The sequence below is a fragment of the Tupaia chinensis genome, unplaced genomic scaffold, assembly GCF_000334495.1.
Source record: "Tupaia chinensis unplaced genomic scaffold, TupChi_1.0 Scaffold000185_1, whole genome shotgun sequence".
In the NCBI taxonomy this organism is placed as follows: domain Eukaryota; kingdom Metazoa; phylum Chordata; class Mammalia; order Scandentia; family Tupaiidae; genus Tupaia; species Tupaia belangeri.
The window spans coordinates 1,294,047-1,309,576 of record NW_006159660.1 but is presented as its reverse complement, the minus strand read 5'-3'; the positions used below and the strand labels follow the sequence as shown (position 1 = coordinate 1,309,576).

Below are 15,530 nucleotides of genomic sequence, written 5' to 3'. Positions count from 1 at the left end.
TTTGCCCCCCCCCCCCCCGCTTTTTTAATGTATTATTGCATGGTGACCTTCAGCTGGCAAATCTTTCACTCCTGTGTGGTTTAAGGTCTTCATATCACCCACTTGGCATATGTGAACTGGTTATTTGCTCTAAACACAAAGTGACACACAGCCTTGATGTCATCCTTGATTCACCACCCTTTCTCTCATACCCACAGCATTCTATCAGAAATCTTTCTGGTTCAGTCTTCAAAATACATTCAAAATGTGACCCCCACCCTGGAGTCAGTCTGCAGCTTCCCTTGCCTGATTGCTGCCCTGATATCTACTGGTACCTCTGCCAGCTTACGTGCCTCTCACAATCAGCCTGCAACACAGCAACCTGGCAGATCCTTCTAAAAATAAGTAGGTCATTTCACCTCTCTGCTGTAGCTCCTGAGGGAGTTCAGAGTAAGAGTTCAAAATATTTTAATTGGTTTAGCAAACCTCTCATATTCTGCTGTGTCCATTTCTACACTATTTCTTGGCACTATCTGCTATTTCCCTCCCATAACTCACCCTGGCTCAACATGCCAGCTTTCTTACCCTTTCCGGAACATTCGCTATGTAATATATTAGAGCCTTTACAGGACTGTTGACTCTGCCTGGGGCGCTCTTCTCTAGATAGCCACAAGGTCAACTCATTTAGTCTCTGCTCAAATGTCACCTTCTCAATGAGAAGTCATCTGATGACCTTATTTAAAACAGTAACCCACATCCCAATGCTCCACACTCTCAGCCTGTTGTGCCCCATTTTGCACTATCACCTTCTAACTCAGTGTCATGGGCTACCTCAATTGATGGAGTGTAAACTCCACAGGAATAAAGGTCTTTGTCTATTATCTTCACTGAAAACAATGCCTGGCACAAACTACTTAATTATTTAAGAATAACTGGGGCCTTGACACTGGGCCTGGACTGGCCCAGAGTGCAGCGGTTAAGCACAGTGCATCTAGAAATGGATCCCACATAGCTGTCTGTGGTTCAAAACCTGACTCTGGTGGCTAGAAAAACATGTGGGGTGCATGTCTATGTATGCCTAAAATCCTAATGGGATGGATAAATACAGAAAAAAAAAAAAAAAAAAAAAGATTGAGCATGACCACGCCCCACTGAGGGTGTTTCCCCCTCTTAGGAGCATACATGCTTTCTGGAAATTAAAGGGAAAAAAATACAATTAAACAGAAAAATAATAATGTCTGGGTCAAGTGATGGTGTGGCTGTGTGCAACTGCATCCACATAAAAAAAGGTAATGAGTTCATGTCCTGGGGCCTCCCTGGGCAAGCTGGATTTACATATGCGTGCCTGTCATGTAGGTCAGCTAAGATGGGAGGAGCACAGCATAAAGGGACCATTGGGGCTTTCTGTCTCTTTTTCTCTCCTTCTCTCTCTTATGAAAGGAATAAATAAATGATAAAGGGAAAAATGGACTAAAATATAGTCTTTCTGAGGAAAAACACAGTCAAGTTCATCTCAGGATGAACTCCTAGCCAGAAATTACTATTTGCCTTTTTTTATTCCTGGGGAAACCTGCAGAGACAAAACAACAGAAGGAAAATAAAGGGAAAAAAATACACAAAATAATAGATAACAAAAGGCTTAAATTTGAAAAAAAAGAAAACACACATTATCTAGCATTTACTACATTTATTACTTCCTATCTCTCACTTATTTCTGCTCTAAGTGAATTTACACAATATATTTTTACCTGTCATGTATTAGTATCTAATATTTATGGGATCTTTTCTGAAGAACATCATGAACAGCTTTTGATTTTAACATAAATAATGACCCAATATTTGTAATAGAACATAACACTCATAAGTTGGCCTTTTATGCTAAATTTTACATAGATCCAAAAGGTGTATCAATATTCAGTGTATAAGACATATTATGCAATGAATACTCTAAAAATTTGATAAGGGTCACATTGCTCTCTACAATATAATTATGAAGTTTGTTAATCTTCTAAGTAACACATAATATTTAGTTTGCCATATATAAATTAATTCAATTCTCCTTTAAAGCTTTTTATCACTATATCCAGAAATCAAGCTGACCTTTAAATTCTTTAATGGTGTCTTTACATTTTCACTGCTTTCTCTATAAATGTATCCATAAATATGTAAAACATTTCTCAAAAATGCCAAAATACAAATCAATACAATTTGAACATGGTGTAAGATTTTTAAACATGTGAAAACACAGATCTCATTTGCAGTAGCTATACTCCTTTCTGAGTATGTCTTTCTCTTTTCAATTAATTAGGAAATTTCAAGACGGTTCCTACAAAAGTTAATATCATGAATAATAACAGTGCTACACTACATTGCCTGTCATTTTTGCTTCTTCTACTAAGACAAAAATAAAATTTAAAGCTTTATCACTGAAGAAGTCAATCCAAGAGAAAAGCAAATTTTAGTTTTGATATCTGCATTGGTCTTTCTCCAAAGCCTATTGAAAAGGCAGAGATTTGTAAATAGCTATTCTTTTTTTTTCTTTAGCGCTAGGTTAGTAGGAAAAAAATGAAGTGTTTTTACAGACAAAATTGTGGTATTATTACTGTAAAAACTGTCGAAAACCTTCATCTTAAAAATCAGAGGTCTTAATCTGTTATTGATTATGGACTATTGACATACATTACCATTTAAATATTTGGAGAATGAAGTTTACCCTAAAAGCCAAGAAGTCAACTCCAGTATATTCATATATTTAAATTAGTTTTTTTTTTTCCTTAGGACATAGGTGCTGAAGTTTTTAGGAGTGACAGGTAATGACTTCTGTAACTTGTTTTCAAATGGATTAGCCAAAACTAAGTAAATAAATTAATTCCACACACATGTGCATATAGATAGAACAAATACAGTAAAACTGTAGAATAATTACATCTAAATAGTACATATGCAGGTATCCATTGTATTATTCTTCAACCTTTCAGTGCTTGAGGATATTTATAATAAAAAAAAAGGACAACAATAAAATAAAATTATAAGCTAGTTGGATGTATACTACTTTATTTTTAAAAAATCTTTCTTTCACTCCCGACTCTTCCAGAAAACAATATAAGATAAACAAATGAAAGAAAAAACATCAAATGATTTATAATACTAGATTTTTTTCATAGATAGCAAATATGATCATTTTTCCTGGTTTCCTACTTTACTCTAAATTTCCAATGTCACAACATTAACAAAGAAAATTCTCTATCTTCATTTTTGGTCTCTTAAGTAAGTTACTTGTTAAAAGGAAAGTACTGAGTCATTGGGAAAATCATGATGTATATTCCTATGCATTTCTGTGCAAAAATGTGTCATGGCTTTTCCAACGACCCAATAGCAATGCTTGTAAAATAGGGCATGAAAATACTGGCATTCCTTAAAACATTTTCAAATTTTAGTTGTTATAGTCATAATACAAAGCATAATACTATAATAATTGTGTAATATCAGCTGTCATTGTATTTGCTATGGAAATAAAATGACTTGCAAGATGTAGAGGTGCAAAGGGGAACCATAATCCAATTATCAAAAGAAAATTTTCGTTTTTTGGCTACTGATGGAGTTTTATGACAATATGTAAAACTTTGCTCGAGTACAATTCTAACCTCAGCACAGAAAATGGAGCGTATTGTTACCTCCTAAGCAGCCAATGAATGAAAGTAGGATCAGCTGTTTCCATGGCAACATCATCTTTAATTGCCAAAAGCAAGAGTAACTCTTGTCCTGTCTCTGATGAATAGAAGCTTTGTCTTCAGGTAAATCCTTTAATCTGTAAAATATATGTACAAAGAAGTTAGACTTTAAAAAATCAGCTGCTTTAAAAAAGAGATTTTCTTCTTTTCTTAAAACTGTATCATTCACAAACACTCAAAATCCTCAGATGAAACAAATCTTTTGTGATACAAAATAGAGTTTGTTTGAAATGTGGACACTTAAAAAAATACTTTTATGTAAATGATAGGCAGTTTGAAGTGACTTTATAGTACTAAAACAATAATATTACATAATATTTATAGCATATAATTTATTATAATTATATACTTATTTTATATTACTAAAATAATAATATATTAACTATTAATTTTTGAACAATAATAATTTCAATAAGACCATTTGAAATTCTAACTTTTCTCAATTTCTCTAATGCTTACATTTTGTTAGAACTAAAGAGTCAAATAAGCAGATATTTAAAGCACTACTTTTCATAGTTTCTGAATCCTTAATGAGCTATACAAATTATAAATAGTATTATCAATGTCCATTATAAGCCAGTTTTTTAAGATAGTTGCATAAATATCCCAACTCTACATGCTGTGTAAAAGACTGAAAAATGCTAATGGTGGGCCAGCCATGGTGACACAGGGGTAACACAATGCTCTGTGATGCAGGGGCCATATGGGAAAGTCTCAGCTTTGCATCCTGAGGTCTCTCTGTGCATGTCAGGCATGTGTCTGACTGACTGAGAGTGGAGCTAGATCTCAGAGTGAGAACCCTGTTTGGGGCACTTACTTCTCATTCTCCTTGTCTCTTATTCTATATGTATGTCTCTCGCTCATGGAAGAAAGATATTTTAAAAACTCTAATGGGGCCTGCCAGATGGTGTGGTGGTGAAGGTGGCTAGATACCATACAGTTCACTGAGCAGTTACAATCCCAGATCTGGCAGCTTGAAAACACATAAAATCTACTCAAAACAAAAACAAAAATAAAACAAAACACCCCACTAATAATGGAAAACATTGAGTCTGAGAACCTTGCAAATGAAAACAATTCCTTTTCACTTTCTTGGATTTTCATAAAGTTTAATGGGCAGATTGAGAGGAAACAATTATGTGAAAGTTCTATGACATTTTCAAGGTCTACTTCAAACTAGTTAGACTGCATATTTAGTAATAAAGTAGGTTAGATACATACAACTAAACAGACTACCTCCCCTCAACTGCTGAATCAGAGTTGGTTCCATGCAGGGCTATAAATGGCTTTAAAGTCTACCACATTACTAAGAAAAGTGGACAAGTCTGATTCAGCACTGCCACTGACTGGGACGTTTGAGTTGTTACTGAACCAAAGAGAGAAATTTCAACTTTTTTCAGAAGGAGATTCTCAAAAACGAGTTCCTGACATGTCATGTATCCAATCAGATATTAAGCATGTCCCAAATAATAATTTTAAGAGTGAAAATATAATAACTTGCAAACTATATACCTAATATGTTATACCAATTATTCCTATAATATTGTTATTCTGTGCACTCGTAATCTAATATATGTTGCAGGATGGGAAGTGAGGTGGAATCACAGAATATCAGGAATTAGCCATAACACTTACTAGGCCCATGGGAATTTAGAACAAGTGGAAATGCAATTAAGAACTACTGTCGCAAGAACTGCAGGTTAAGGACTTAACACCATCCCATCTATCATGGGATCTTTAACCTTCCCTCACTCCTCCCATTACTACAAACTGTGTCTCTGGACTTCCTGAATACAAACATTACAAAATGGATTCAAATGCAAGTACTTCACTTGGGAAATGGAGGACAAAAAAGGAGGTAGGGAAGAGAGAAAGGGGAAGAAAGGAAGCCAATAAAAGGTGAGATACAAGTTCATCTACTTTTGCTGGTGAGCAGAGTTGATTCCCATGGGGGAGACTCTGGACATCCAGTCCCTATAGAACATATGCCTCAAAGTCATTCAAGATGTATCCTTGAGTTTGTAGTCATCCTCGCAAATGGGGAGGGAGAGCTGGGGTATTTATACACCAACTGCCATTTATCTTTGCTCAGGGTCTGCTTCTAAGATGTAATAATTACCCTGCACCTCTAATCACCAACTAGAGCAGTCAGTCTTTCCAGAGTCATTCTCCCCACCAAGAAAAAAAAAAAAAAAAAAAAAAGAAGAAGAAGTAAAGAAATATATATGCTGGCAATCTGAAGTGTGTGCAGTGAAGAAAATGCCAAGAGGATATGAGTAAGACTCACGGAGTGTATGCTATACTATACACATGAAACTGAGACTCCCTGAAGCTGTTTATAATGGCAGGTTCCAGGTGACTGATGGTCAGAATTGTTGCACAATTTAAGTATACAAGGAAGGGGCACATATTCTACCTCAATCAGTTGTTCAAGCCTTTCCAGTGGCTGATTTTCTTAACTTGGATAAAAAGGCCTCATGTATCTAGCCTTCCTTCCTTTCCTTCTGCTCAATCAGTGACACATCCTGTATCCATAATTATTTTCAATTACTAACTTAAATGATAACTGAAATCATCCTAAATTAGATTCAACTTATAACTGACAGCCATAATCTCCTTCTAATTATGCATATGAGGAAAGTGTAGTCCAGAAATCATGAGAAGGATCTCATATACATACACACAAACAAAGAGAGAAAGAGGGGGGCAGTGTTTTATGAAAAACTATGCATGGATTTCAAAGTGTTTTTGTACCAAAATAAACTCACATTTTAATTGCATTTACCATGAACTTTCATAAGTTCTCTCGTGTGTGTGTATGGAGAACAAAATATATTGTCTGCAGTCAAATAAAACAAGGGAAAAATGGAATATTGTCAATTTTTATAGGTAGAATAAGAAGAAAATTGTAGATTGATAAACTTATGAGATGGGAACCACAATTTACCCCTTTCTGTTTGCTCAAACATTCAAAATACACCTGTTCCTAGAGGCCACTAGACAATGTCTCTGAGCTTTAAGAACAAAGAATAAAGTCAACTCAAGAGATAAACTATTTGACCTGAACATCAAGTGAGTGAGAAACATTTCTTTTGGAATTAAAGGGTAAGTCACAATGTGGGATCTGGCTACCACTTGAAAATGATTTTAAGAAAATAAGAAGGCAAAAAGAAGATGATAATTGTTTTTCTTTTCCTTTTCTTTTCTTTTTTTTTTTTTTTGAGATGTTTTTGCTATAGGGCACATGTGCTTGCCAGACAGACAGAAAGCCAGAAATCACCCCCCAGGAGGGGTGGCCATGCTGCAATGCCTTCTCCTCCATTCTCCTCTTGGGATCTTGGGCACGCATGCACACACGCCCGGCGTGATTTTTAAGCCACTGGGTCCAAAGACGTGAACCATGGTTGACTACATGAGAGTCCAGCGACATAGCCATTATGCTAACTGCTGGCTCCAGTAAGGTGATAGCTTTTAGGTGTTTTGTTTTTGTTTTTGTTTTTTTTGTTCTTTGTTTTTTTTTTTTTTCCCCCTAATCTCTTCAACAATGCACTCCCAAGAGAACGTATATCAGTTTCACTTAAAAGGCAGAAATGTGTTCAAAGGAGTTCTAAAGTCTTTTTAAAAACTCATCATTCACTAAATATTTCTCTTTTTTTTCCAGTAAATATTTCTTGAGTATATCCTAAGTGCTGGAATACAATTCTAGTGGGAAATAGAGTTGGTGGAATGGTTATCAGGGAACTGGCAATCTTTGTCCCCATGGAGTATATCACGGAGCGGGAGTGACATCCTATTCAAACATTTGCGAAGTATTTGCAAGTTCCCAACACTTACACTGTATACTTGTAAACTGTGAAAGGTACATTGGGAAGAGAGAAGCTTCCATGAAAACCTTCATTAGAAAGATAAGGGAAAACGCCTTTGAAGAAGAAGAAGATGAAGGAAATTGTCTGATGGCACCGGTTAGGCTAGCGGCAAGGCTGTGGACTAGGAGTTTGGGGACGTGCGGCAAAGAGGTTTCTCTGGTAGGATTCAGAAATAAGAAGGTGAAACAGAGGACAGGTGGCCTACCAGTCTGCACGCCCGCGTGGTGAGCATTCACAAGGGACAGACTTTGCATTTTGAAGAAAACTTAATATTCAGCAAAACTACAGGGAATTTTTATGGGAGGAAAAGAAGGCTCAAACATCACAGGACTCCCAATTCACAGATTGATACCCAGATCATCTGAAATGTCTCTATTTAGCTGAAGAGGAAAAACTCAAGAAGCAACTAAAAAAAGTTGACAAGCATTTGTTAGAAGAAGTTGATCAAGTTTTGCCTGAGGAACAATGTGGCACTGACCAGGCTTGGTCAATACAGTGCTCACCAGCCTCAGCCAGAAGAAGAGTGTAGCCAACCAGTAAATTCCATTACAATTCCAAAGAAAAATAAAAAGAAAACTTCAAATCAGAAAGCAGAACAGGTACAAATGGGTACAAGCTAAGTGTGCTGCTAAGAAACAAGAATTTGAGAGAAGAAAACAAGAGAGAGGAGAAGCTCAAAAGCTCTTAAAGAAAAAAAAGAAAAAAAAAAAGAAAATGGAAGTGCTTAAAATATTGACCAAAAAGACTAAAAAGGGCCAACCAAACTTGAATTTACAAATGGAGTATCTTCTTCAAAAAATACAAGAAAAAAAATCAGACATTTTGTCTTTCTAGGTAAAATAACAGCTGAATGTCCTTTGGGTTATTTTGTATATGTAATGAGTAACTTATAACAGTGGCATTTGTCAACATTAACTAGATTGCTAAATTATGCTATATATAAAATACCCAAATATATTGTTTTTATAAAATAAAGTTGTCTATGTATGTTCTACATTAAAAATAAAAATAGGGATCAGCAGTTGACGTAGTGGCTATGTCACTGGACTCCCATGTAGTTGGCCGTGGTTCGAGTCCCAGACCTGGTGACTTAAACTCACGCCAGGCGTGTGTGTGTGTGCCCAAGATCCTGAGAGGAGAATGGAGGAGAAGAAGGGATTGCAGCATGGCCATCCTCCCTGGGAGGTGATTTCTTGTTTTCTATCTCTCTGTCTCTCTGGTGAGCGCATGCGCCTTATAGGAAAAACTCTCAAAAAAAAAATTAAAAAAAGAAAACAAAAAAGAAAGAAAAGATAAAGATGAAAGATGATGAAGGAAAAAATAAAGATACGAGACTAGGCAGTGGCATAGCGGTAACTCAACTGGACTCAAATAAGAATATCCCAGGGAAGCTTCCTGGTGTCTTCCTGCAAACAAAGGGTGTGCACAGGTACGACTGTGATCCAGGCTGGCTTAGGCTGGGGGTAGACTGCAGTGGGGTAGGGGACTCTGTTCGGAATGTTTGTCTATTTCTGCCTTTCTCAGTTTGTTTCTGGTTTTTTTTTTTTTTTTATTGATGAAATGAATAATTAAATTAAAAAAAAAGAAAAGAAATAGAAGAAATGATCTGCTTGAGGCTAAGGAATGAAGAAATTTTCCAGGTGTAAACACAACTGATATGGACTTTAAAGCTGGTAAATAGGCTTTTGAGTAGTCATTGTCTGGACACTCCCCTAAATTACCACTTCATCTCCCAGGCTGCCCCAGGACACTTGACACCTCCTTGGATCTATTACTTAAATAGTTAATGCCTGGTTCAGTAAGTAGGTGGTTTCCAGAATTCTGCTCTAGCTCATGTCATAGTTCTGATTGGTCAGCACCTGAGCCCTACTGCTGCTTTAACATCTTAGCAAATGCCTCTGGGCATTGGGACTAAAATATGCAAAGGTCCTATGGCCTAATCATGTTCTTACTCATGAGTTGCAAAAAAGAAAAAGCAGACCAATGAGATAGAATGCATTTGGTGAGTGTGATACGAAATGAGGCTGCAGATGTATAACGGAAGTCCTTACATGTCTAGTTAAGGGTATGAGTCTTAGGAAAAAGCTCTTTGAAAAGTCACTGCAATTTTAGTCAGAGAGTTGATATGATCATATTTATAATGAACACTCAAATCAGACATATTATAATATGTATCTGACTTAAAAGGATGAGAAGAGACATTTTTACAACTTCACTCTCACCCACAAATTTATAGGAACAAGAAATCAGACAATATTAGGCTGATCATCTGATTTAAGAGAAATATTAATATCCATATATTCTAATATTTATACATATGTGCACACACATGCATATACTACAGTGTGTAAAGAGGGAAGTAAAAAGTAATTCCAGGCCAGCTAGATGGCATGGTGATAAAGGCAGTTAGCTCTCACATGGCCAACTGTGAGGTTTGAGTCCCAGATTTGGTGCTTGAAAAACACACAGGGCACAAGTGCATGTGTGCCCAAAATTCCCAGAAGAGAATGGAGGAGAAGGGATTGCAGCACAGTCACAACCCCCTGGGGGGTGCTTTCTCAATTTCTTTCTCTGTCTCTCTCTGAAAAGAGCATGTGTCCTATAGCAAATTTTAAAAAATAAATAAGTAAACAAAAATGAAATTCCATTTAGGAAGAATATTTTTTAAATTATACTGCTTATTTTTAATGAATGTTAAAGAAGGGCATTAACTTTAAAAGTAATTAATTACCAGAATCACTACCTAATTTTTCAGTATTGCCAAGTATTGTCACGGAGGGAAGGGAAACATTGAAGCTCATCCCACTTCTGAATCACGAAGTTAAAATAAATACAAAGGAAGCTACTGAAGCAAGATAAATACAAATCAAAATGTCATCTGCTACAATAAGAACATTCTGCAATTCACAGAGATGTTTTAAACCAAAGAGAAAAATAGATACCCTTTAGAATTTTCCCTGCTAATAGACATTTGCATTTGGGGGCTAAACCTTAATGAATTCACAACACGTTCCTCATGGCAGTCTTTAAATAGTCCCCAAATTTAGTACATATTGACAACTGTACTATCTATTCTAAATGTCAGTTGAGCTAAAAAATGCTAGACCTTGGACTACAAACAAAAAATGCTCTAAATAGTCCTTCTTGGTTTTGTTCTATAAGAAGGAAAAGACCATTTGTGGTTTTTGTCACATACTTTATGAAATTGCAATGAAGATTGTGGCTCATGAAATATTGATATGTATTTATTATTTTAAACATAATAGACAATTTTGAATGTAGTCTTGGAAAAAGCTTACAGTTAAGTTTCTTTATCTAGGGAAAGTTCAAGTGTGAGAATGATTTGGCTTCATTTCCATCACAGTAACAGGTAACATAGTAACAAGCACTTTCTGTCTCAAACAAAAACCCTAGAGTAATTTTGTCTAGAAGAATTGCTTAATACACTACAATCTCTCATATCCACAAAGTCACTTCCAACTTAAATATTTCAGAAATAAATTTCATTTATCTGTGTGCATTATTCCCAGTCCTCACCAAACAGAACTTGAGCAGGCTAGAGATTTTTATTACAGTAAAATATTCAATTGTTAGTGGATAAAATTGGATACTTGTGGGTGTTGTTCTGAGTCTTCTAGAACTTATGTAAACTCACTATCGTGGTATACAATCACAATACCATAGTAGTCAAGAAATAAATGAGTTCACTGGCTTAATGAGAATGCACATTCTTCCCATCAGAAAACAAGCACTACATAATCATCTTTTTCATTCCTCATCTTAATCATTCATTCATTCACAATCTGTACATCTTCCAGAAATGTAGTTTATACACACTGCATGCTAACCCTGCCTCCTTCCTGCTGGAACTGGCCTGAGAGGGCATGGAATTCTACATGAACTCTGGGCTCCAAGTCGAAGATCCTTGACAACTCCACACATATGCTCCCTGTGGCTCACAAGTGTTCACCAGCAGAGAAGGAAGAATATAATGTGCCCGGCTTGATATTACCTTCCATACCACAGTTCTGTGTTTACAGAAGCACACTCAGCAAAGGAGGCGAATGCCAGCTGGAAGGTGTCTCAGGCTCCCGTGGACACCACAGCACTTTATCTTCCCTCCTTTGACCCTTGCATTTTCAACACCTTCCAGCATAGTTGTTTAGACTGTGGCTTCTCTCTCCAACTAGACTACCGTCTTCAAAAAACAATGACTCAGGGAACCAGCAGTTAGTGTAATGGCTATGTTGCTGGACTCCCACGTAGTTGACTGCGGTTCGTGTCCCGGACCCGGTGGCTTAAAACTCATGCCGGGCGCGTGTGCGTGCGTGCCCAAGATCCCGAGAGGAGAATGGAGGAGAAGGGATTGCGGCGTGACCATCCCCCCTGGGGGGTGATTTCTCGCTTTCTGTCTCTATGTCTCTCTCTGTCTGTCTGGCGAGCGCACGCGCCCTACAGTGAAAATCTCTCCAAAAAAAAACAAAAAAAAAAAACAATGACTCATATTCTTTTATAGGTTAAGATCTCTCTTTAGAATCAGTCAAAACTAGGGACTCGCCTACTCTTCTAGTCCAAATGCACATAGACAGACATCGGCTAACTTTGGTGTACACACTATATTACACCGAGAAATCATTTCCTTTACATAGATGAAATATGGATACAGATCATCTTGGACTTAAATAGCTTGAGTTACAATTTTTGACTGGAATGTAACCCCATCTTAACCATAAGGCACCTGCATGGGTGTGTATTCAGAAATGAAGTTATTGCTTCTTTTTTTATGTAGAAATAAGTAAAATTTTTGCGAAAATACAAATAAGTCTGCCATACAAATTAAAAAGCAAATTAGGTTCTAAAATGTTCTTGAAAAGGCCACTATTGAAAAGTTTGATAAAGAAATTGAAATTATAATATTTTTTTTGCTTTGGTATGGCAAGAGATATTATCTTTGACATCCTGTTAATTTTGCGTTTCATTTTCTAGAAGTAAGTCTATCTAAGCAGTAGTGGACAGAATCGGTGCTCTCGCTGTGTGCATACCTAGCAGTAGGTGGGTCAGCTGCATAAAAACACTGCAGTCAAGTGCTATGCACATTGCTGACCCGTGGTTTGAAAAACAAGCCGGACACATGCATGCATGCCAAGAATTCTAACAAGATAGAGAAATGAGGGGACAAGGATTGTGCTGTGACCAGGCCCCTTGAGTGTTCTCTCGCTCTCTCTCTCTCATGTGTACCTTCTTGGCAGTTGTATATAATGTATATAAATAAAAATGAGTGTGTACCCTCTACCATTTTTTATGTGTGTGTGTGTGTATAAATACAAATTCTGGGACATTGTAAGATGCTTTGTGAAGATTTCAAAGCCTCTTTCACCTTGTCTTCAACTAAAAGAGTCTTCTCTGGCAAGACCAGCATCACCAGCACTATGTCAATAAAACAAAACAAAAAATTACAAATCCACTTTTCAACTGGTTCCACTAGTTTGTCCAAAAGTAAGCTAAAGGGAAAAAGACACAGCTACCAAATCTTGCCAATTCATGACCTGCTTCAAAATATTAGACAAAATGTCAACATTTCTTAAGGACCCTTGACAAAGGGTTTACTTCAATTTTCTTGCTTTGCTTTAAGCCTCAAACTAAGTTGGTCGTTTCCAGGGCATGCTGCTTCACAAACATCTCTCCAACCACGGTGACTGCTTCTGCTTGACATGCAAAGCCCCTTGTAGCTTGTTTCAGAACAAGACTTTTGTTTTAGAGCAAGTCAAAATTTCAACAAAGTTGCACAATTTTCAAAGTGAATCTTCATCCCTAAAATAGAACACTCACAGTTTTCCAAGTTAGTCAGACCTAAGGTGCTCTTCTAGAACTTCAAAGAAAATTATTATTTTTTAAATTTTTGTCACATTTCCTTTGAAAAGAACCTTGCCATTTATAAAGGACTCAGATGTTTGGATCTTGCCACATTTAACACTGCAAGGGAAACTAAATGGTGAGCAAATTCCATAATATAGTCTTCTCCATGACATTTTTCAAATTAAACAGGGAACAAAGTGAACAAAAACAAATTTCCATAATTATAAAGGCAGCAAGAATTTCCCTTCCCTCTTATCTAATGGGAAATTGTCTCATACCTCATTATATGGTGATGAGGAACAAAGGACCTTTCTGAAGTCTACATAACAATGTTCCTCACCACCAGATATTTATCTGGAAATTAAAAGTAGCTTAATAACATAATATGAAGCGGTTTTTCTACAAAGACAGTTTTTACCATACCAGGAAGGAAACAGTAATACAATAATCACTGAGTGCTTGGTATGTACTGGTCACTGTTCTAAGTACTTTCCATGTACTAATCTGCTTAATTCTCACAACAGTCCATGAGACTCATCTTATCATCATCCCCATTTTTAGAAAAAGAGAAAGGAACAGAGATGGGTCAGGATACTTGCCCAAGAAAAAGAAATAGACAAGCTATGTCCCTTCACTTTTCCCTCACAAATAGGTATCAAATGGAATGGAACCAATCTGATATTTTATACATTTTTAAAGATTAGAACTAATTAGGGGCTGGCAGGTGGTATGGTGGTTAAGGCTCACATATGGCTGCCACAGTCTGAGTCCCAGACCTGGTGACTTGTTTTCTCTCTTTGCCCTCTCTCTCTCTCTCTCTCACACACACCCATACCCATCCCCTCTCTCTCTTACTCTCTCTCGCTCTCTCTGCCCCTCTCTGGCCAAATTTAAATAAATAAATAATTAATTAATTAAATTAAATAATTCTTAAAAAAAATGTTAGAACATAGTTGCCAGTTGACTGTAGTCACATCCATGATAATGCATTACATTTTATAATTCTGTAAAGGGAAAGGACAGAACTATTCATGCAGACAACTCTGGGGCTTGGTTTCAAGCATATGCCCTAAGACAATGCACCATCCTTATATCCAGCATGAATTAAAAGGAAAGTAGCAACTCTTCTGGGATTAAATAAAAATATCTCAAAGACATGTAAGCCATAATTTAAGGTACAAAACAGTGTGTGTAAAGTATGTTACCTTTTATATGGAGACAAAACATGTACACGCACATATGTTTATAAATACACAAAATGGATGTGGAAGATATATAAGGAACTGGTGAAAGCAATTGTTTCTGGAGAAGAAAACCATTGGTTCAGGAAGAGAGAATAGAAAGATAAAATCATTTTCACCATACATTCTTTTATGTATTTTAAATTGTCTAGAACATTATATACATATACTGATTTTTCAAAACATGAACATTTTTAATAGCATAACAACATAAAAATAATACACTAGAAGGGTCTTCAAAAAATTGATGGACATGAATATTATTTAAAAACTGTAATCTGTGTAACTGTTGTAACATATAAGGTCATAAGTAAGCCTGTTTGCTTAGAAGAGGAAACTTAAGTCACTTGTTCTAGACAATGGCTATAAGAATGCAAGAGAGATAAAACCTAGAGAGGCATTCAAAGATCTAGATCCAAGAAATACAAAGGACCCCAAATAGGATCAACCCAAGAAGATCTTCTCCAAGACACATTACAGCCAGAATGACCAAAACCACAAAGACAAGATACTCAGACTGGCAAGAAAGAAAGATCTAGTTACCTACAAAGGATATCTCATCAGGCTAACAACAGATCTCTCATTGGAAACAATGCGAACAAGGAAAGAATGGGAAAATATATTCAAAGTGTTGAGTGGAAAATAATTTCAACCAAGAATACTTTTTCTGGCAAGATTATCCTTCATATGGGAAGAGAAGACAAGAACATTCTCAAATAAACAAAACCTGAAAGAATTTACCAACACCAGACCAGCTCTCCAAGAAGTTCTGAAAGGAGTGCTATCTCAGGAAAGCTAAAGTCAGACACACAGAAATAAGAGTTCTAAAACAACCAAGAAAATGGCCAGCTTAATGG

General features: G+C 36.4%; 1 protein-coding gene and 1 pseudogene across 1 annotated transcript in view; one reads left to right on the top strand and one right to left on the bottom strand.

The window, feature by feature from the left end:
* The window catches only part of CNTN3 (contactin 3), a 304,699-nt gene extending 300,928 nt beyond the window's left edge, over positions 1–3,771 (bottom strand). Inside the window, exon 1 of the mRNA XM_027771124.1 lies at positions 3,654–3,771. Within this exon, the coding sequence (XP_027626925.1) occupies positions 3,654–3,708 (55 nt within the window). The 5' untranslated portion in view covers positions 3,709–3,771. The remainder of the gene's footprint in view (positions 1–3,653) is intronic.
* A 3,892-nt stretch (positions 3,772–7,663) lies between these two features.
* On the top strand, positions 7,664–8,410 carry LOC114007505 (thyroid transcription factor 1-associated protein 26 pseudogene; annotated as a pseudogene).
* Positions 8,411–15,530: the final 7,120 nt, after the last annotated feature.